Source organism: Osmerus eperlanus, chromosome 6 (assembly GCF_963692335.1).
Source record: "Osmerus eperlanus chromosome 6, fOsmEpe2.1, whole genome shotgun sequence".
Taxonomy (NCBI): Eukaryota; Metazoa; Chordata; class Actinopteri; order Osmeriformes; family Osmeridae; genus Osmerus; species Osmerus eperlanus.
This window is the reverse complement of record NC_085023.1, coordinates 16,558,480-16,579,446: the sequence shown is the minus strand read 5'-3', so window position 1 is coordinate 16,579,446 and position 20,967 is coordinate 16,558,480. Positions and strand designations below refer to the sequence as shown.

Sequence of the window (20,967 nt, the reverse complement as noted above, 5' to 3'; positions counted from 1 at the left end):
TGAATGCTTGTACACAGAGAAGGGGACCTAGTGGAGTTCGATCACCCAGAGGACCAGCGTGAGTGAGAGGTGCCAGGACTCTCGGAGCAAGCGAGTGGACAGCTAGTACACAGAGGAGTACAGGCAGCTGCGGCAGAGATGGGACAGCAGGGATCAGGCAGTGGAGCATGAGGCTGGGGCCAGGGCTCAAAGGACCAGGCCTGCCTGGAGAGAGACAGAGGCCGGCGGAGGAGCTCATCAGGGCTGTGCAGCGACGGTCTCGTCCAGATGGCGGCTGTGGCGTTCTGCAGAAACGGGATGCAGCTGTGGCCAGCGCCTAGCCCCCCCACGCTTCACTGGGACCTAATAGGGGAGGGAGGACATTTGCATGAGAGGGATAATCCGGCCAATAAACTCACACCCCGCCAGAATCCCAAATCTCACTTCCCCTTTCGGCCAGTTACTAAAATACTCCACCATTTAAGAATCAGAGAGTTCACCAATTCAAGAGGGAGGATCCTATTTGACCATGCCAGGTTATGTCCAGGGTCTCAGATCAAGGGAAAATGTCTTCCCATTTGTAACTATGATTTAATTTAAGAAAGAAGTGTCTGATGTGGTTGGACTACATATACTATGAACCTCTTTTGAACTGAGGGTAAAAAATCTACAATGTTCACTATATGGTCAATGGCATGAGGACACAGCTAAGTGTACAGACACCTGCTTGTTGAACCTCTCATTCCAAAATCATGAGCATTACTATAGAGTTGGTTTCCACTTTTCTGGGAAGGCTTTCCAATAGACGTTGGAACATGGATGCAGGATTAGCTTCCATTCTACCTCAAGAGCATTAGGGAGGTTGGGCACTGATGTTGGGTGATTGGACTTGGCTTGCAGATGGCGTTAGATTTGATCCCAAATGTGTCTGCTGGCGTTTAGGTCAGGGATCTTTGCAGGGTGGTCAAGTTTTCACCAAACTCAATAAATAATTTCAACAACTTAAATCGTATAGTTACATAAGATAATTTGTCCCACACATACATGGCAAAGAGAGCTTGTTTACTGTGTGCTTGACGGTCATCTTATATTGTCTTGGCTAAGGATAATTGCCTCTGTGCATTAGTAATACCACAGCTTCATGTAAAGCTCAGGCTTTTAACATTTATCACTCTTTGTCTGGGAAGAAGAGGTGTTAAATATGTGTTAGGTGGACATATTCTCCACTGTGGAAGAATCTGGACCTGCATCCAATCCCTGTACCAGAGGAATGCTATGCATCTGTCCAGGTCCACCTGGGAGGAGTCCTGCTGTTCTGAGAAGCTTCCACCAGCCATGGGGGATATGCGCACTACTTGCATTGCTGGCGTCTTCAACAAAGTTTCAATACTGTGGCCAACCACAGAACTCTGAAATATTAATTAGCATCTTGACAAAAAGATGAAAAATAAATGAAACCCTTTTTTCATGGTCTTCCAGTTTCTCAAAGATTGTTTCATAAAAATTACATGACAATTTAATTTCATGTGTGCACAATCTATAATCGTCTGCCTCTAACCCACTAGCAGTGTATGACCAGAGGCGTTCAACATAAAAGGAGATCAACTACATTATAACTCCCTGTTGAAAACTCCTCATTCATCTAAGGACCAAGACTTGGCTGACAGAGATCAAAGTTTCTGCCGTACAGTTATACACAAAACCTGCTTAAATTTGTAGCTACTGTATCAATAAAAACCTACAAGAGTATACTCAAAAGCACTCTTCATCATTTTCCTGTTGTTGCGTGACAGGAAAAGAGACTGTGCAAGAGCAAATCTGTGGGCAACAAGGATATACTCCATGTTGCCCAACTTCCCCTGCCATGCTGAAAAACAGAACCCTGGCAAAAAACTGGAATAGTTGGAGTCTGTTTCAGTAAGCATTTCATGAATACCAATGACAAGAAGACGTTGACATACTTGTATAAGCATGACAAACATGCTGATACACTATACGACTGACTGCAACTACTGTCTTTGCAGAGGATAGATTGGAGTGAAAAGGGAACAGGTTGTATTACTCCATAGCCCACCCATCCCTAACTAAAACTTTGCCACATTTCCGTAGCTTTACAACACATAAACACCACATACTGTGCATTCTTAAGTAACTTTATTAGGAACATATTACAAAATCTTCAGATAGAATATTCCCATGACAATGCCCTTGGTCATAATGTACTGTTGGTAACATGTAAAATCTACACAGAAAGGTAGATGCTAACACATTTAAAGATATTCCAAAAGTACGATATAAAGTTTTTGGTTTGTGTACAAATTTTATTGATGAAAATTATTATTTTACATTCTGGAATACATATTCAAGACATAAGTCCAATTAAATATAAGTAAGGAGTAGAAGGGACCACTAAATATTTACAACAGTCCATGTTGCAGCCCTGATTAACGTCCACATCCAAAAGTCTTGTTCCAGTCCTGGTACAGCTCCAGGTCTTTGGGTGAGACACTGGGCCTCACCGTCCTCAGAGCCTCTTGGAAGTCACTGTGCAGGATGGGCCGCACCTGGTCAGCTGTGATGGTGGCCATGTCACATAACTGGATGCTCCGTATGGGCCCCAATGCTGCCTCTCGGCACAGCTGGGTCATATCTGCCCCAGAGAAGCCCTCTGTTCCTGTAACAACACTCTCCAACTCCTCCTCTCCTATCTGGCTCTTCTCTTGAGCCATGAGGTTGGTCACTATCTGTCGTCGTGCAGCAGCCTCTGGGAGGGGGATGTACAGGCGTTTTGAAAGGCGTCTACGGGCAGCCTCGTCAATCTCCTGAGGGCGGTTGGTGGCCCCCACCACCAGGATACGGTCTTCAGCAGAGGTAGCTGCTCCATCCAGCTGAACCAAAAACTCTGTTTTTATACGTCTGGATGAGTCATGCTCCCCATCCGTCCTCTGAGACAGCAGGGAGTCGATCTCATCGATGAAGATGACTGCTGGCTGGTGACAGCGGGCAATGGTAAACAGTGCTCTTACCATTTTTTCACCTTCGCCCACCCACTTTGACGTGAGCGATGAAGCACTAATGCTAAAGAAGGTGGCTCCCGACTGGCAAGCAATACATTTCCCAATGAGAGTTTTACCTGTTCCTGGTGGCCCAAACAGGAGAATGCCTTTGGGGGGGCCACGGAGCCCAGTGAAGATGTCAGGTCGCAGCATAGGCCACACCACTATCTCCTTAATGGTGGCTTTCGCAAACTCCAGGCCTGCTATGTCATCCCAGGCCACAGGCGGTCCGTGGTCCATGATTTCACTCATGATAAGCTCAATGATCTTGGGCTCAAAGTTTTTAAGACGCTCATCAGTAACCTGACTCTCTTGAGCCGTGTTGTTGCTGGGTCCACCCTCATCCTCGTCCTGCTTTGGCATAGGGGACACAAACTTGGAGAAGGTCCCCCGTGGCCTGTTGGCTCCCAGGGATTTCTTCATGGCAGCTGCCATCCCTGGCGGCTGAGCTCTCTGGGTCTGGAAAGAATGTTTTTTCTGCTGGTCAACAATGAACTTCTCCCTTGCCGTTTTAAAGTTAGTACCACTCCGTGAGTCTGGGGCTGCATGGACGCCAGATGCCCCCCTCCCAGAGTCCCTGCCCCCATCCCCACCTGAGCTGTAGAAGTTCTTCCTCTTAGAGGAGTTAGAGGTGGGGAAGAAGGCAGACTGGTGACTGTGCGAGCCTGCTGTGGGGCCTGGGGTTGCTTGTACGGAAACTGGGGTGTTCTGGCCAAATAGAGACTGAGCTTGTGGTGGTGGACAAGCAGAGGCATTGGTATTACTCAAGATTCTGTCAAAGCCACTTGGTCTGTCTGCAGCACCACCCAGTGGATGGCTAAAAATGCTGCCGCCCTCAGCCATGGGCAATGGGGATCCTGTGGACTTGAATAATAGGGGCAAAGTCTCAGTAGAGGGTAGAGACTGGGAGCTGCATCCGCTGTCTTGCCCTACAGATATGTTAACATCTGCTGGCACCACAAGGGACTTTCCACCGTCTGTCCCAGATTGAATCATCTTCTGCACGCACGGCAGCTCCAGCACACTAGCCTTGGTAAGGGATGATTCCCATTTGTCGCTGTGGTTCCTCTGACTGCGAGCCAGGTGCAGAGCACTCTCTGCATAGTTGTTGAGACCTGTGCGAGGGTCGTCAGAGTCCAGCACTGCGGCATAGCGCTCGGAGTAGGTCCTGAGCAGGCTGTCCGCGCCTGCCTCAGAGAGCTGGGAACTCGCCCATGCATATTGAATGGCGAGGATATGTGCCCGATAGGAGTCTGCCGTCTGTTCAGGTGTGCAGGTGCCAGATGAAATGTCAAAGGACCTCCTCTGCCACTCGCCCAGGTGTGGACCACTCATGCCTGGCGTACTCCAACCTGCATAAGGAGTGGGGACAGGAGACATTAACAATGCATAACCAAAGAAGCATCCAGGCAAACAATAAACTCCTGTAAGAATACGTTGCAAGTGTGGTCAACATTTCATCAGTCCATGAAAACTTGAACAAGAGTCACACTGTCTTTCTGAATACATTTGTCAGTAACAGACTGTAGTATAGCCAGCTAGCTACTAATCTGCGACACTGCTGTTTTCATCATGAACTGAACAAGCAACTAGCTGGCAAACTGGTTTCACACCGTAGGCTATACAGAAGTAACTAACCTAGCTAGCTAGATTAGCATACCAACAGTGTGCCAACTTCTACAAGATCCTGCAATTTGGTACTGTAGTTATGCCTTTGCCTCGACAGTTAGTCTAGCTAGATGACGTACAACGTAAAGTACTTACAACATATATGAAATATTTTAGGAGAAGGAAAACGTTCTAACGAAGAGCCAGGCTGTCATTAAGCCTACTAAATTTGCCGCCAGCTTAATCTTAAAGGTGCACTCAACAATTTGGGGATCTTATTGTACACCCAATTCAATTTTCATGTCAAAGCATAACTGGATTAACTGCAACTATCGTATGCATCAATTTGTTTATTTATTCATACTATAAGACATAACTTAACAATACAAATGCAACGACCACAGCACAGAAACGTTTTTAAATCCAAAATGACTTGACTACGTCATCTAGCGGTCGAAGTAATGAAATGAGGAAAATAGCAGTCCTCTAAAACTGACGCTAGGCTTTATGGGATATGCAGTATCAAATATGTGTGTTAATCTTATTAAATATATATTTACGATACGACCATTGTGATGAACGTTTGATATTGAATAAAAATGTATGAAAAATACCAAAGGGAAACTTTTACAAAAGAAAGTCTTATTATAAGCGTTATCCAGAGGAGCTATGGTAGACAATAAAAACTACAGTTACCATAATCCTGTGAAGTTCCTGTTTATCCTGACGATCGAGGATGACAGCTGCGGAGAATAAAGAAAGGAACGGGGGTGAGCCTGTGATGGAAGACAGTCACATTTAAGTAGATTTATTATGTACTAATTACCAAACCAAATGACTATCTGTGAAAGCAGATTATCAGAAAGCAGTTGATTTGTTTTGCGTAGGCAGTTACCGTCCCGACACTGTGGCACACAGTCTTCGCTGTCTGAGCTGTGTCTGTGTGGAGTCAGAGGTTCTCAAATCGAGGGACAACCCAGAAGACCAGGCACACCCTAATCTTGGGACTCATGAGTGAAAATGTCTGTCATGTAATATTAAGTATTTACAATGACTCTTTAGGCTTTCTGGCATTCACTTGGCTGTTCCACGACTTCCAGTTATACGACACGTTTTCAGTATTTTCCAGCTAAACTGGATATGACTGAATCATCATGCCACACAGACTTCTGCGGAGATAACCCTCGCCAGGCTGTAGTGTTGGATAGTAGGGCTAGCGACCCACGTAGCTTGCTTCCAATTATTTAGAAGTGGGTGATTATCGAAATTATTTTCGTCGTTTATCTGACAGAACATTATAGTTCATAATGAATTCTCCAATGTATACATTTGTCGCTCGTGATGACAACAGTAGCGTTTACGCAGAAGTTTCCAAGATTCTCGTCTCAACTGGACAATGGAAGAGGCTGAAAAGGGACAATCCCAGATTCAACTTGATGTTGGGCGAAAGGAACAGACTGCCGTTTGGACGTCTTGGTAAAATAATTCATTTTGAATTATGTCAGTATGATGATATAGAGACAAAATTCAGTGTGCCTTGTCTTATGTCACGTTTTAAATAAGTTAGACTACCTTCAGTGGCTGGAACTTTCTCCTAGGCATAGGCATGCCCATTTTCGAAGCATTCTTCCCATCCCAGACTCATCCGCATTGTCTATTCTGGAAGCAAACGTACTGCATCCTTGATCACTGACCTTTTATTGGATCTAGGCCTAGCCCTAGACCTTGCTCTGTCAAGCCTACAGTATTGCATTTACATATTTGTCAAGTCATGTGCACTGTAAACTGTTCATTTTAATATTTTTGCTTTTCTTCTTTTATCTTAATTTAATTGTTCTTCTCCCCAGGCCATGAACCCGGGCTGATGCAACTGGTGAATTATTACAGGGGAGCTGACAAGCTGTGCCGCAAGGCATCATTAGTCAAGTAGGCTTTTCTGTATTTTCATAGAATCAAATTGGCTTGTTTTTTTGTGAAAGGATTGTTTTTTTGTGAAAAGTATCACGCTGTCACTGTAAAATAGTCAATAGTTTGGTGTTAGATGATTGGTGCTTGTTCTCGACATCACAGATTAATTAAGACCAGTCCAGAATTGAGAGACTCATGCAACTGGTTCCCTGAGTCCTACATCATCTATCCAACCAACCTCAACACTCCTGTTGCTCCTGCTACTAATGGGATTAGCCACATGAAAAGCAACCCAAAGACGGATGAACGCGAGGTCTTCTTGGCCTCCTATCACTCAAAAAAAGAAAGCGGAGACGGAACAGTGTGGATTGCCAAGTCATCTGCTGGTGCAAAAGGTAAGCTACAATGCTACTTTAATACATCTTTCATGTTTAAGTGTCTGATTCATTTTTAATGCAATTGAGGGAAGCATAAGAGAGGGAGATATTGTGTCTGAGACTAAATGAAAAACGGTTAATGGTTGTATTGCTTGTGTTATTGCAGGTGCTGGAATTTTGATATCACATGATGCAAATCAGCTGCTGGAATACATTGATAATCAGGGTCAGGTTCACGTCATTCAGAAATATCTAGAGAGGCCACTACTTCTTGAGCCCGGCCATCGCAAGTTTGACATCAGGTAAGGTATTCTTGTTATTTTTTATGAAGCTAATACTGCAGGATAGTAAAGTTTCTGATACATTACATTTGATGTTGTTAGGAGCTGGGTGCTCGTAGACCATCAGTACAACATCTACCTTTACCGAGAGGGTGTGCTGCGGACTTCCTCTGAGCCCTACAATAGCTCCAACCTCCAGGACATGACCAGCCACCTGACCAATCACTGCATACAGAAGGAGCACTCGCATAACTACGGCCGCTACGAGGAAGGAAACGAAATGTTCTTCGACGAGTTCAGGCAGTACCTGCTCTCCACTCACAGTGTTGCCCTGGAGACTTCCATCTTACCTCAGATCAAGCAAATCATAAAGTATGTTTTTCTCCTAGCCTACTTCCATTTTCATCTACACCACAGCTGGAACAAGGCTACGAGGGGCTTATCAAATGTTCAGTCCTGTGTCCTTTGCATGTCCTTTTTTTATTCTTGAACTGTACTTCTGCTTGATTGTGATTTACTTGTATTGTACCTCCGATCCTGTCTCCAACATCAGGAGCTGTCTGTCATGTATTGAACCAGCAATCAGCACCAAGCACCTGTCCTATCAGAGCTTCCAGCTCTTTGGCTTCGACTTCATGGTGGACGAGAGCTTCAAGGTGTGGCTGATCGAGATCAACGGGGCTCCGGCCTGCGCACAGTCAGTACCACTCCTTTCTGGCCTCCTTTCTTTCCTTTATCCTATCCTGCAGGCACAATTATTTCAATTTCATCACAGCGTTAGAAAAGCTAGCTTTGATGTTAACAATCCACCAGTGATCTCAAATGAACCCCGAGTCCTGGATCATACTCTACTCAGACCTTCATTGTTTGTTCATGCTTGTTTGTTTCCCACTGAGAGTTCACCCCTTAGATTTATTGTGAAAATATTGCCAGTGTTCTCTATGGCTCTTCTATTTTATATAAAAATGTTTTTTAGCTCTGACTGTCTGGGGAATCTAAATTATAATAGAAGTGTAAAGTTTCCTTTTGAAGCGATTTTGCATGCTGGATAATATATCATTTGGATTTCTATTGCTGTCTTTTGACCTTGTTTGATATAGCTGCTCTTCTTAACAGCCATGACAACACTGTTATTGCTTCTTCCTTTAGGAAACTCTATCCAGAGCTTTGCCAGGGTATTGTGGATGTAGCAATATCCAGTGTCTTCACCCTGAACAGTGACTCCTCCTCCTCCTCCTCAGCCTCTTCTTCCCCCTACTCGTCCTCCCCTTCCTTCTCAACAATCACAACATCCTCTTGTTCTTCACCGAAATTGAGAGGGCCCCTCCATGTGGGCCCTTTCACTCGACTGTAAGCACACAAAATCCTCGTTCTCTTCTACAAATAGCCTCATTCTCTACCCTCTATCCCATGCAAACTCCCATGCTCTCCTTGAAAGGTCCCATGGGCTTGGGAATCTGGACAGCTTTTGGTACATCTTGATTTGTTCTTCCGTATTCTCTTCTCCCTAACCCCTTGGCCACGCAGAATACACGTTCATGGAGATTTGCTGATTTTGAGGCGATTGATGAGTGATAAGTTAGAAGATTCCAGAGTGAGACGAGGAGTCTTTCCATCCCGTAATGCTGCCACTGGGTCTCCCTGGGTCTGATGGAGAGAGAGGCTCAGAGTTGTATCCAATTCTGAGACTGTAGTGCCTTACATCTCTATCTCCTTAAAAGATGCAAAATGTTGATCGCTTGCCTCTGCTATTGTGTGTGTTATGTGTGCTGTCGGGAAGCCAAGTGCATATCAATGTGTGGTCTGGTCCGGAGTATGTATGGTATGTAAATCTATTGGTTTTACCCACAAATGTTAGCACTGCAATAAACATTCCGCTCCCCCTGTATGATGATGATACCATACCAGACATTATAAAATGGCAAACCTTATATCATAGGGTGAAGTGTCAGAGAGAGGTGTAGGTATTCTACTATAGGTATTGTTTCTAAGCAGTACGTTTATTGGATTTTAGTTTTACTGCTTGTTCTTTACGAAGTGGGCATGTAACTTAGATCTTACATAAAATTATATACATTTCATTTATGTCGGTGTTTGTTCTTTTTCGTATGAAGTTCCCAGTTAAGTCCTCAGGTTTCTTTCCAATTAGAAGAGACGGCATGTTGTGAAAGCATGAAGTAGTAGACTGTGCTGATCTATTTCAATTAGGACTGCTTACCCCTTTGGCCTCGTGTACTGAAAGCTCTTTGCTAATAAAGAGCTGCCTAGAGGCAGCTTGTTGTTTTCTTGTGAATCTTTCTAAGAGATCCATTTAACGCTTATTTAATAACTGCATATGTGTTTGTTTTAACTTAGATTGGTGTAATTCTGCAGACTTCTCGTGTATGGATTAGCTTTGCAGTACTGTTCAAGTGCTTTTAATAATGATAGTGGCCTGTAAAAAGTTTGTATTTTTGGGGTAGAGACCATAAATGGAGAATACTGCAAATCTAACCCCAAAACCTGTATGTCAAAGCAATTATGTTTTTTTGTGTTAATTTATTGAAAGCCTGTTCAGTTACTCACCTGCATGCTTGGTTATATACAGTGTATAATTTTGCTTGTTAGTCCTGTATGTTTAAGTTGCACTGTGGAACACTGTACCATCTGACCACATAGTCTGTACGTGGCCTTAATGGCATTGTAACAGTTTTAAATCCCATGAGTTTGTTTTCAGTTTATTGTCAGTTTGTTTTCATTTAGGTTTATCCCTTTTCCACCAACTTTTCGTCTGTCCCAGTATAATGCAATTTGAGTCTGTGCTTCATTATGTTTTTAGGGACACTGTTGGCACATATCCAATTGTCTTTTCTTTTTTTTTACACTTTGAGAATGAAGGACAAGCAAGTGTGACTGACGGCATTTATTTAATATGCATGATCAGGGGACACAATTGCTTGAAATGCATAATTGTGATTGAATGTTTGGGTAGATTATGTACGGAACATACATGTCTCTAGATATTTTGCTAAACAATAAAAAGAACATGGTTCTACTCAGCACATTATTGGGAATGTATGTCCAAAAGAAATTCTCAGCATTATTATCAAATTTACAATTCTTGCCATCAAAGGGAAGAGGTGCCTTAGCAGGACTTGAGTCTTTAATATGTTTTAAAGAAGAATTTGACCTCTTGCATAAAGATGCACCTTCTATTTGTTTGATTGTTTGGAAAGAAGTGAATTTGACTGTTGTTAAACCTATGTGGCTGTTAATTGTTTTTCAAGTCTTTCATGATGTACCTTTTATCTTCATACAATGTTTATTTACTGCTTGACTGGACAGTGGTGACTTGGTATATTCTGTAATCCAATTATTTACCAAAGAAAACAACTGATTGTGAATAAGACACTGTTTTCTTGTCCCATTTGTGTTCTTTTCAGTATTAAAAACATTAAAGGTCAAAAACCTCTAGTGAATCTACCGAAAGGCAGAGGAATGCTATGTTGTGTTTTCCTAATGTTTTATCAAACTCTTGCACGAAAACCTGATTGTCTGTTTATTCATGTAGAATAAAAAATATCTAATGTGGTTGATCTGATGTTTCTTTTCATATTAAAGACAGAGAAGGTGACTTATTTCCATAATAATTTTAGCAAAGTAATAAAATAGACGCAAAAGTTACGAAATAGACGCATAATTCGAAAACAGACTTCTAACAATCTATGAATTTAAATGAAATCCTACTGATAGATGTTCTGACATGGACGGCAATTTATATATCCCCTCTGCTCTTGTACGAGGTGCGGCCCCTTTAAATGCCTAGTAGTGTTCTTTTTTAACTTCCTGTCAGTTCACTTCCTAAGTCACTACTCCCATGTGATAAACAAGAGTGAGCATGGACTACACAACGAAGTGGAGTAGTTTACCGACCGCGCCAAGTCTCAAGAATTTGACAGAGCCAGGTTTTGGTCAACCAAAGACGCAACAACATGCTGCCGTTCAAGATCTAACCAAAGCCCACATCGAGTCGTTTGACCAGGCAGTCACGGATGGATTGTGTCGCGCTGTGCAGGTTGGTGGTGCTAGCTAGCTACTGTAGCTCTCACGTGGGTGCAGTGCTGTCAAAGCAGCCAATGAATAGTTGATTAAACTGGCAGTTCTGCTAGATATATGAGCTGACATAAACACATGACACGTCTCTTTCTTAGGCTATTCCTCCACTGGAGTTTACGTATAAAAATGACAGGATCAGTCTTGCATTTATTGAGGCCACTATCTACAAGCCAGCGGTTGCCAAAGGGAGCATCTGCAGAGACCTGAACGTGTTCCCAGCAGAATGCAGGGGGAGACGGAGTTCCTACAGGGGGAAACTGGTGGTAAGCGTGACCTGTGCATCCATGTTTTTGAAGTGTTCTCTAATTGTCAATGTAAGGCAGGGGTTCCAACTCTGTTCCTGGAGAGCTACCTGCCAGTTGGTTTTGTCTCCACACACATATGTTTGTGCTGTGTTTACAGGCAGATGTCAGCTGGTCTGTCAATGGGATTCCTAAAGGTATTATAAAACAGTCTCTGGGCCAAGTGCCCATAATGGTGAAGTCCAAGCTGTGTAACCTACATGGGCTGTCCCCCAAAGAGCTCATCAAGCACCATGAGGAGGCTGAGGTAGGCCTGGACCTTATACCAGTGCATACTAATCACATTTAATCAATCCCTGATCAAATAATGTTGGAAATGATTGATGTTACTCGTAACCTTTTATACTATCAGGAAATGGGGGGCTATTTCATAGTGAATGGCATTGAGAAGGTTATCCGTATGCTCATTATGCCGAGGAGAAACTACCCCATAGCCATGTCAAGACCAAAGTGGAAGAGCAGAGGCCAGGGATACACTCAGTATGGTAAGTATCTGGCAGTTATTTAATGCTTAAAAGAAAACAACATGGATGAGCTACTCTGTGTATGTTGTGATTTATTACCAAGGATGCCACCAGGGTAACTCTGTGTACATCTGTGTTTAGGTATCTCAATGCATTGCGTGAAGGAGGAGCACACTGCTATCAACATGAACCTGCATTATCTGGATAACGGCACTGTAATGTTGAACTTCATCTACCAGAAAGAGCTTTTCTTCCTGCCGTTGGGCTTTGCACTGAAGGTGACTTGCACCTGTTTTTACGAATGGTGGTGACATGACGTAGACGATATTGCTGATCCTACTTTTGGATATCACCTACTTGACCATTGTATATGTTTCCCAGGCGCTCGTGAATTTTACAGACTTCCAGATCTACCAGGAGCTGATCAAGGGTCGAGAGGACAACTCCTTCTACAAGAGCTGTGTGTCAGAGATGCTGCGTCTGGTCATGGAGGAGGGTGGCACCACCCAGGCGAAGGTCCTCAACTATCTTGGCGAGAGATTCCGGGTCAAGATGAACCTTCCAGAGTGGAACACCCACGAGCAGTGTGCAAACTTCCTGCTAGAGTAAGCGTTGGAACAAAAGTGTCAAATGTGATGAGCCTCTTTCTTTCTCAGAGGACAAACGCGCTGATGATGTTGTTGTTCCTGCTTCCAGTCAATGCATCTGTATCCACCTGAAGTCCGATGTGGAGAAGTTCTACATGCTGTGTCTGATGACCAGGAAGCTGTTCACATTTGCCAAGCAAGAGTGCATGGAGGAGAATCCTGACAGCCTCATGTGTCATGAGGTTCTCACGCCTGGACGGCTTTACCTCATGTTCATGAAGGTGGGCATGGAGATGGTTGGTGACAATGGTGTTAAACTGTATACAGCCCATGGTACATCAACAGACGTGATTAATCCCATCATTGTTTTTATGGCTACAGGAGAAGATGACTTCCTGGCTGGTTTCTGTGAAGCTGTCCATGGAAAAGAAAGCCCACAGGCTGACTGGAATGGTGAGCTCTGACCACCTGGCCAAGATGTTCAACCAGGGCACTGATCTCACTAAGGCATTTGAGTATCTTCTGGCCACAGGGAATCTCACGTCAAAAACAGGTCCGTGTCTGCATGCCAGTGTCTGCACTAGATTATCTGTGCAATGTTTGTTGATGCTTGTTGGTTTTGTTTGGATGTGTGAGACTGCATTGTGACTGCGTGTACGTCTTGGCTCTTCAGGTCTGGGTATGCTCCAGGACACAGGCTTGTCGGTGGTGGCCGACAAGCTCAACTTCATCCGTTACCTGTCTCATTTCCGCTGCGTGCACAGAGGTGCAGCCTTCGCCAGGATGAGGACCACTTCTGTGCGTCGGCTGCTGCCCGAGTCCTGGGGCTTCTTGTGTCCCGTCCACACCCCTGACGGGGAGCCCTGCGGCCTCATGAACCACATGACGGCACACTGTGAGATTGTGGCCCAATCCTACCTTACCACCACCCTGCCAGCCCTGCTCTGCTCCCTGGGTGAGTGACAGAACAACCGAGCATCAAAACATTGTTTTTCATAACCACTTTTTGTACACAGGTTATGAGAGGATGTGCCACAGTTGTAGTTGTCTTGTAAAAATCCCACAGGAATACCTTTTCCCCTAGTGTTTTACTCTGAGATTTTTATGGTGGGAGGTCTAATGTTTGAAGAAATGCTCAGAATCCCACAACTTGCACCTCTGTAACCCAGGTGTGACGCCTGTGGATGGGTCCCCGGGCCAGGCCTTCTCTGACTGCTACCCTGTGGTCCTGGATGGAACCATGGTGGGCTGGGTCGAAAGCGAGCTTGCGCCCATATTAGCAGACACTCTCCGTGGATTCAAGGTAAGACCTCGAGCATCACAAGCCCATTGCTTACAGTACATGTTTAAAATTTGGATATAGGTTTGATGTACTGAGCACCCATCAGTGACTTATGTGGGATGTGACTCGATAGTGTCAAACTTCTTGCAGGTCTTGAAAGAGAAGAAGATCCCACCCTGGACGGAGATTGTGTTGATTCCTAAGACGGGCAAGGCCAGCATGTACCCTGGCCTCTTCCTCTTCACCACACCCTGCCGCATGGTGCGCCCAGTCAGAAACCTGGCATTGGGCAAGCAGGAGCTGATTGGCACCTTTGAACAGGTGCAGCACGAGTAGCCCCTCTATGGCTGTGTGGTTGCAAAAGTAATTGATGGAAAAGCATCCCTAGACTGGGGCTCACAACTGTAAAACATCACTAAAAGGGTGGTCCTCTCCCCTTTCCTGCAGCTGTACATCAACGTGGGCGTCAGCGAGGATGAGATAGAGCCAGGTGTGACAACCCACCAGGAGCTCTTCCCCCACAGCATGCTGAGTGTGGTCGCCAACTTCATCCCTTACTCAGACCACAACCAGAGTCCCAGGAACATGTACCAGTGTCAAATGGGTAAGGCTTTCCCACTCCCCATGGAGTAGTATTGTTAACCAGTAAGTCAAAAAAAGTCATCTGAAGGCTATACAATTGTGTGTCTCCTCCCCAGGTAAGCAGACCATGGGCTTCCCCCTCCATTCATTCCAGGATCGTTCTGACAACAAGCTGTATCGCCTGCAGACCCCCCAGAGCCCTCTGGTCAGGCCCTTAATGTATGATCACTACAACATGGACAACTACCCCATTGGCACAAACGCCATTGTGGCTGTCATCTCCTACACTGGCTATGACATGGAGGATGCTATGGTGAGACGCTTGTGAAACTCGTGTTCCATTTCCTGGCTGTGCATGTGTTTTTATAAACAAAAATGCTACTAACCTGTTTTCATTGCAGATCCTGAACAAGTCTTCGTGGGAAAGAGGTTTTGCATATGGCAGTGTGTACAAGACTGAGCTTGTGGACCTGACTGAGAAGATGAAGGGGGATAACAACCTGGTCTTTGGTGTCAAACCTGGAGACCTAAAGGTGATGGATAAACTGGACGATGATGGCCTCCCTCCCATTGGGGCATTACTACATTATGGAGACCCCTTCTACAGCTATGTCAACCTAAACACCGGCCAGGGCTTTGTCCACTTCTACAAGTGAGGCTCCTTTTTTTTTTTTTTTTTTGCATTTAAATGCTTCATCCTTTGTATTTCTTTATGCTTGTTGTGATGTGCTCTTTAATCCGCTGTTTACCATCTGTCTGCCAGGAGTCAAGAGAGCTGTATTGTAGACAACATCAAGGTCTGCAGCAACGACTCTGGCTCAGGGCGCTTCAAGCGTGTCTGCATAACTGTGCGGGTGCAACGTAACCCCACCATCGGCGACAAGTTCGCCAGCCGCCACGGTCAGAAGGGCATCCTGAGCCGCCTGTGGCCCGCCGAGGACATGCCCTTCACAGAGAGCGGCATGACCCCTGACATCCTGTTCAACCCCCACGGCTTCCCCTCCCGTATGACCATCGGCATGCTCATTGAGAGCATGGCCGGCAAGTCCGGCGCCCTCCACGGCCTGGCTCACGACGCCACCCCCTTCACCTTTTCTGAGGAGCACTCAGCACTGGAGCACTTCGGGGACATGCTGCGAGCAGCCGGCTACAACCACTACGGCACAGAGCGCCTTTACAGTGGCCTGAGCGGCCTGGAGCTGGAGGCGGACATCTTCATTGGCGTGGTCTACTACCAGAGACTACGCCACATGGTGTCCGACAAGTTCCAGGTGCGGACCACGGGGGCAAGAGACAAGGTGACCAACCAGCCGGTGGGAGGGAGAAACATCCAGGGGGGCATTCGCTTCGGGGAGATGGAGCGCGACGCTCTGCTGGCCCACGGGACTTCCTTCCTGCTCCACGACCGCCTCTTCAACTGCTCGGACCGCTCGGTGGCCCAAGTGTGTGTGGACTGCGGCAGCCTGCTGTCGCCCCTGCTGGAGAAGCCCCCGCCATCCTGGTCGGCGACACGCCACCGTAAGACTGTCTGCACCCTGTGTGGCAAGAGCGACTCCATCGACACTGTGTCTGTGCCTTACGTCTTCCGGTACTTTGTAGCAGAGTTGGCCGCCATGAACATCAAAGTCAAATTGGAAGTAAAGTGATTTTCACCGGTACACACACATCTATGCATACCCATTACTGTGCCTTTCACAGAATGCTTAGCTTATTTTACATTGTGAGTAGGACTGGTTGGTTAGTATTTATAAGATTCTGAGATAATGTTGCATCCTCTTATGGTATTTTCTCAGAATAAAAAAAAAAAACTAACTAAGTCAAAAAAGGTTTGTGTTATTAATGTCAGTGTTTTATGTTGACAAGATGCTTTCAGATTGTTTGACAGAGTGGAGAGACACACTGTATTATGACGACAGACTAAGTTATGATCGGATGATGCATCTTGAATGGAACATGGGGGGGGGGGTTAAACAATAACGTACAGTAATAAAGAATTCAAAGTTTGATAGTACTTTTTAACAATAAAATTGTGTTTATTTTTATTTAATTATTCATCCACAGAATTGGAATGTTAGTGTTAATTTTTGTCTGAGTGCACCCACCACACAGATTAATGGGGGAAATTATTTTAGGACTATATTAATCTTGGCACTCCATATCAAGTACTTTTCAAGAGCCTTGTTTGAAATGAGCCAGAATGTCTGGTAGTTCTAACACACTGGAAATGGTATAGTCCGGTTTGACTGAACCCTCTGGTGGCGAGCCACCCCTGTTGTTAATCCACACGGTGGCACGGACCCCTGCCTTGAAGCCCCCCAGGATGTCTGTGTACAGAGAGTCACCCACCATCACACAGTGAAGAGCCTGCACCCCCAGCAGGGTGAAGCAGTGGGTAAATATGGATGGCGAAGGCTTCTCCTCTGCATGCTCTCCCCCCACCACTATGGCATCGAAATATCCCTGACACCCCACTGCCTCCACCTTCTCTCTCTGGGTTTGGGTCTCCCCATTCGTAAGCAATAGTAGTTTATAGCTAGTCCTCAGCTCCTTCAGTAGATTACACACTGGAGGTGATAAGGTTAGAAGCTCCAGGCGAGTGTTCTTCCAGAGGTAATAGCATTTGTGTCCCAGGCTAGGGTAGGAGCTACTCACTACTTCCAAGATGCTCTCCTCCCAATGCTTGACACGCACCTCATCAATGGATCTACCCTCTGCAGAGTCGAAAGTCTCGTGTAGAAGCTTCCTTTTGAACCTGTCACAGATGTCATCAGTGCAATGGTCATTTTGGCCCAAAGCGGTTTTCAGGAGCTCACTTGTCTGTGGAAGGACATGGTACATTGTTAGCATTTCCATTACAGGTTGATGGTGAATGGTGTTGTATGTAGTTAAGTGTGCAGGCTCTGTTCTGAGTTGCACTTAGGTTAATTTATTTCTCCTCACTTTTTGTATGGCCACCACTCCTGCTCCCGCTGTGTCAATAAGCGTATTGTCCAGATCAAACAATATTGCCTTTAAACTGTTACGGTCCATTCTTGCAGACTACATATATTATTGGCAAAGGTTCATAAGAATGAATCGTAATTAACACGTGTAACAAAATCGGAATACTCAATACACAATGCGGAAGGGCATACGTTGAATATTGCATTATGGGTGTTATGGTTTTAGAAGAAAGCAACAATAATCACCTCCCCTAGAGGGCGTTAATGTATCAAATATGGAAACTGTCTTTATCTACTGCGATTATACCAACATTGGTACTAACCGTGTCTGTTCTATTTTTTGTGTGAAATACGCACACAAAAAAGTATGAGAGACCAAGCAGTTCTGAACGAAACGGAACCGGTGTCATTTGAAAACATAGGCTTGAAACGAGACCAGAAGCTGTAAATCTTGAACTAACATAGCTAGAACAAACACGCATTGAACCCTCTGTTGTGAAACCCCATTAACAAAAATAGAGAAGCAGGTGGCTTCCCCCTATGGGTGCCCATTCAACAATGCTCCATCTAAAATAAATTCAATAACCTCAATTAAACATGAATGTACTGTGTGTTGGCTCACTGCTAAACTTCAATCCTCCAACCACCCAACCACACAGACACACCCCCACCAATCCATGTACATTATGTAACCGTCAGTAGGCTATTTTCTTCCGTGCTTTGCGTGCTCTCACACCAGATTTTTGGCCAGATGCCAAAAGTTCGCATGCAAACCTTTTGTTTGGTTTTGCCATACCTAAACTCAATCAGAGAACACATCTCTCTCATACGTGGATCGTTCTCATAGCTAAGATGATTGGCTGTATAACAATCCCTGAAAAGCCACACAAACAATACCACAAGTCAAGTGTCTTGTGCTGAAAGGCAAAGAGATTGGCAGTACTAGAAAGAACCACACCTGCAGTTTGCATGTGAAGGAAATGTATGACTACATAAACCAACAATTCTAACAAGTTGACCCAAGTTGACAGCAATATAAACAGTGGTTTTGAGATACAAATATTAACCCGAAATCGAAGTTCCTGTAAAAATAGTATGATAAGTCATATTTGAGCCACTAGGAATTTGAGTGTTTTGGTCCTCTGTTTGCAGACACTACCGTAATCTCTTTTATCTCTGTGGGTGGCCATGGCTGCATAGTCACACACTATCTCTAAACTACACGGGCACTCCCCCCATCCCCAACTGATAATACTGCTAGATCACCTCAGACAATGTCCCCTTTAGAACATTCTGGCTACGCCTATGCATCTCCCTCTATTGGATGCCACTGAGATGGCATGGTTTTGGGCAAAAAAGGTAATGGTCATCAAATAAAATAAAATGTATTTGTATAGCCCTTTTTACACGCAAGCATGTCACAGAGGGCTGTGGTGATAAGAACAGGAGCTGTTTGTTTCTGGAGATAAAAATAAACAGAGATGGGGTAAATGACCATGTATATTTGTCATTGGTGGTGACACCATGTCAAGGTGAGGGTCTGAAGGCCCTTCTCAGGTACAGGTGATCCTGAGGGGCTGGAGCCCAACAAAGCGGTAAGCTTCGTGCGTTGGATTCAGTGGATTGTGTAGCTGCCATTCCAAGGCTTTAGATGATAGATCTTGTAGAGGGAAGGCAGTTGTCAATTCTGAGTGCCCTTCAGCCCTCTACCCGTCCATTCATCCCTCCCTATCTGCGCGCCAGTCCTGCCCAAACCCTATCAGTTATGCAGGCTTGTGCAGCGAGCATTAAGGGGGTTTATGCAAGTTTCTGAATGTAATCATCAGAATGTCTTTCATCATGCACCAGTCAACCAGACCATCAAAAAAACTAACTAAGTACAGTTCTAAAAATGTTGTGTATTGCAAATTGTATATGCTTTAGATCACCATGATATCTTACTTAGTTTTCTGATAGAAAGTGGAGCTATGGCGAAGCAGCTGTTTGGACCGTATCCATGTACTCTGTTGACCTCCTGTTGTCAGGGTCCTGATCAAACCAGCTTGCCTCTGATATATACACTCAAACATACAAACACTGGCCGCGCACACACACACGCACACATACATGTGAGATTTTATCAAGTGCAGGGGAATGTATGAACCACAGTCTAAATAGAAGAGTGCTAATTCTGTTTGTCATGGTAACTGGGGGAGTCTGACAACATGCACGTACACACAAACAGATCATCCGGGGCAGGTCAGTCTCTCCAGGTGGTTATGTAACAGAGCTACTGTATACTGATGCAGTGATATCCCCTCTTTATAACATGTAATGTAAATAGGAGATATATCTGTAAACTGAGGCTACTCGTCACAAGATAGACCTCCCGGACTGCAAGTGCTTATCTAGATCCTTCCTTCTTTCTTTCCATTTCTCTCCCTCTACTTTAATCTCTCTCTCTCTTTCTCTCTGTTCTCCACAGTCAAGTTCTCTTGACCAACCACTGAACCATAGAGACAGCAACAGAGAGAACCCCTCTCTCCTACTGTACAAATGTGTGTGGTCACATGGAGCACAGCCCAGGGACCCTGGTCTACTGCACACAGCCAGCATGTAATCCCTCAGTGTAGTCGGATCTGGACTCCAAGCAAGGAGAGGACATTGGGAGGATGGAATTGGTGATGGTTAGATTTTAGGGGACAATTAAGTTAACATAAGAGGTGTTCGAGGATAGTAAATAGAAACAGTCAGTTTGCATTTTATTGAACTATTCTCTGGAAAACTGTAGCATACTAACACATTCTGCTTCCCTTAGCACATTTCAGTTAAGCAAGCTCATCAATAAATCACAAAATATTAAGCAGGATATCAAGAGTGTCGTATACATGGTCAAGGGTGTGTAAGAACTGGAGAAGGAGATGTTTCATTTTTTAGGAAAGAGTAACACCAGAGGTACAGGATCACGTCACTGCATCCCAAGGGCACAATTTTCGGCCTGACTGGCCAAGACTGGGACAGGTTCAGACAGAGATGAGGTGTACAGCATGTCTCAGAGGCTTCCACACTCCCCACCTACACATGTAACCCACCAGGCACGCACAACAGACCACAGTCACTTGCTATGGAAATATACTTGACATGTTGTTGTGCAGGTAGTTAATGGGGTTTATTTGCATATCAAGGGTCTTCTTCGCTGTTGGTTTACCAGTTGATAAGGCCTCCCATTTTATTTTCCACCCACCTATGTATGAGTAGCTGCGAATTACACCCATTATCCCTATAGGACTCCAGATCCGAAAACACACAGTTCCAAGTAAAGTTGCTTTTACACACTGTAATTGGATCAAGATGTGTAAATTGATTCAATTCATAAAATCATTGAGATATGGGAGGGGAGACAGGGAGGAGGGTGAATGGGGGCTGGATGGGCAAGGAGATGGTGTGTCAGTTTTACGTTTCAGTTGTGCAAATGTTTTCCGTCTGAATCCTTTTCTGTCATTAGAGAGAAGGTGGGTTCCTAGA

General features: G+C 44.8%; 4 protein-coding genes across 10 annotated transcripts; 2 read left to right on the top strand and 2 right to left on the bottom strand.

Moving 5' to 3' along the window:
- Positions 1 to 2,116: 2,116 nt before the first annotated feature.
- On the bottom strand, positions 2,117 to 6,306 carry fignl1 (fidgetin-like 1). 3 transcript variants are annotated; one of them, XM_062463924.1, is made up of 3 exons: positions 6,216 to 6,306; positions 5,340 to 5,386; positions 2,117 to 4,387 (listed from the first exon to the last, which is right to left on the bottom strand). In XM_062463924.1, the coding sequence occupies exon 3, from the start codon at positions 4,368 to 4,370 to the stop codon at positions 2,424 to 2,426; it is 1,947 nt and encodes a 648-aa protein (XP_062319908.1). In that variant the 5' UTR covers positions 4,371 to 4,387; positions 5,340 to 5,386; positions 6,216 to 6,306; the 3' UTR covers positions 2,117 to 2,423. The 3 variants fall into 3 exon arrangements, with proteins under 3 accessions (XP_062319908.1, XP_062319907.1, XP_062319909.1); XM_062463923.1 differs by lacking the exons at positions 5,340 to 5,386; positions 6,216 to 6,306 and adding an exon at positions 4,800 to 5,089; XM_062463925.1 differs by lacking the exons at positions 5,340 to 5,386; positions 6,216 to 6,306 and adding an exon at positions 4,696 to 4,761.
- Positions 5,360 to 10,779, top strand: ttl (tubulin tyrosine ligase). Of its 5 annotated transcripts, none has more exons than XM_062463927.1 (8): positions 5,360 to 5,413; positions 6,009 to 6,119; positions 6,491 to 6,569; positions 6,714 to 6,946; positions 7,095 to 7,230; positions 7,312 to 7,581; positions 7,763 to 7,906; positions 8,359 to 10,779. In XM_062463927.1, the coding sequence occupies exons 1-8, from the start codon at positions 5,380 to 5,382 to the stop codon at positions 8,561 to 8,563; spliced, it is 1,212 nt and encodes a 403-aa protein (XP_062319911.1). In that variant the 5' UTR covers positions 5,360 to 5,379; the 3' UTR covers positions 8,564 to 10,779. The 5 variants fall into 5 exon arrangements, with proteins under 5 accessions (XP_062319911.1, XP_062319913.1, XP_062319912.1 ...); XM_062463929.1 differs by having other exon boundaries at positions 5,368 to 5,893; XM_062463928.1 differs by having other exon boundaries at positions 5,368 to 5,893; positions 5,995 to 6,119.
- A 260-nt stretch (positions 10,780 to 11,039) lies between these two features.
- Positions 11,040 to 16,516, top strand: polr1b (RNA polymerase I subunit B). Its single transcript, XM_062463920.1, has 15 exons — positions 11,040 to 11,263; positions 11,400 to 11,567; positions 11,707 to 11,853; positions 11,959 to 12,091; positions 12,212 to 12,348; positions 12,452 to 12,675; positions 12,767 to 12,938; positions 13,039 to 13,210; positions 13,331 to 13,612; positions 13,827 to 13,960; positions 14,090 to 14,260; positions 14,387 to 14,543; positions 14,638 to 14,834; positions 14,923 to 15,173; positions 15,285 to 16,516. The coding sequence occupies exons 1-15, from the start codon at positions 11,087 to 11,089 to the stop codon at positions 16,165 to 16,167; spliced, it is 3,405 nt and encodes a 1,134-aa protein (XP_062319904.1). The 5' UTR covers positions 11,040 to 11,086; the 3' UTR covers positions 16,168 to 16,516.
- nanp (N-acetylneuraminic acid phosphatase) lies at positions 16,462 to 17,649 on the bottom strand. Its single transcript, XM_062463922.1, has 2 exons — positions 17,462 to 17,649; positions 16,462 to 17,338 (listed from the first exon to the last, which is right to left on the bottom strand). The coding sequence occupies exons 1-2, from the start codon at positions 17,549 to 17,551 to the stop codon at positions 16,691 to 16,693; spliced, it is 738 nt and encodes a 245-aa protein (XP_062319906.1). The 5' UTR covers positions 17,552 to 17,649; the 3' UTR covers positions 16,462 to 16,690.
- Between the last annotated feature and the right edge of the window lie 3,318 nt (positions 17,650 to 20,967).

What these genes read in the sequence shown, in the direction of transcription:
- fignl1 (XM_062463924.1), bottom strand. Translation starts at nt 4,370, where the DNA reads ATGAGTGGTCCACACCTGGGCGAGTGGCAGAGGAGGTCCTTTGACATT.
- ttl (XM_062463926.1), top strand. Translation starts at nt 5,951, where the DNA reads ATGAATTCTCCAATGTATACATTTGTCGCTCGTGATGACAACAGTAGC. An exon ending in ACTGCCGTTTGGACGTCTTG is followed by an intron (nt 6,120 to 6,490) that starts GTAAAATAATTC and finishes TCTTCTCCCCAG; the next exon opens with GCCATGAACCCGGGCTGATG. An exon ending in CAGATCAAGCAAATCATAAA is followed by an intron (nt 7,582 to 7,762) that starts GTATGTTTTTCT and finishes CTCCAACATCAG; the next exon opens with GAGCTGTCTGTCATGTATTG.
- polr1b (XM_062463920.1), top strand. Translation starts at nt 11,087, where the DNA reads ATGGACTACACAACGAAGTGGAGTAGTTTACCGACCGCGCCAAGTCTC. An exon ending in CCTACAGGGGGAAACTGGTG is followed by an intron (nt 11,568 to 11,706) that starts GTAAGCGTGACC and finishes CTGTGTTTACAG; the next exon opens with GCAGATGTCAGCTGGTCTGT. An exon ending in CGTTGGGCTTTGCACTGAAG is followed by an intron (nt 12,349 to 12,451) that starts GTGACTTGCACC and finishes TATGTTTCCCAG; the next exon opens with GCGCTCGTGAATTTTACAGA.
- nanp (XM_062463922.1), bottom strand. Translation starts at nt 17,551, where the DNA reads ATGGACCGTAACAGTTTAAAGGCAATATTGTTTGATCTGGACAATACG. An exon ending in GAGTGGTGGCCATACAAAAA is followed by an intron (nt 17,339 to 17,461) that starts GTGAGGAGAAAT and finishes GTCCTTCCACAG; the next exon opens with ACAAGTGAGCTCCTGAAAAC.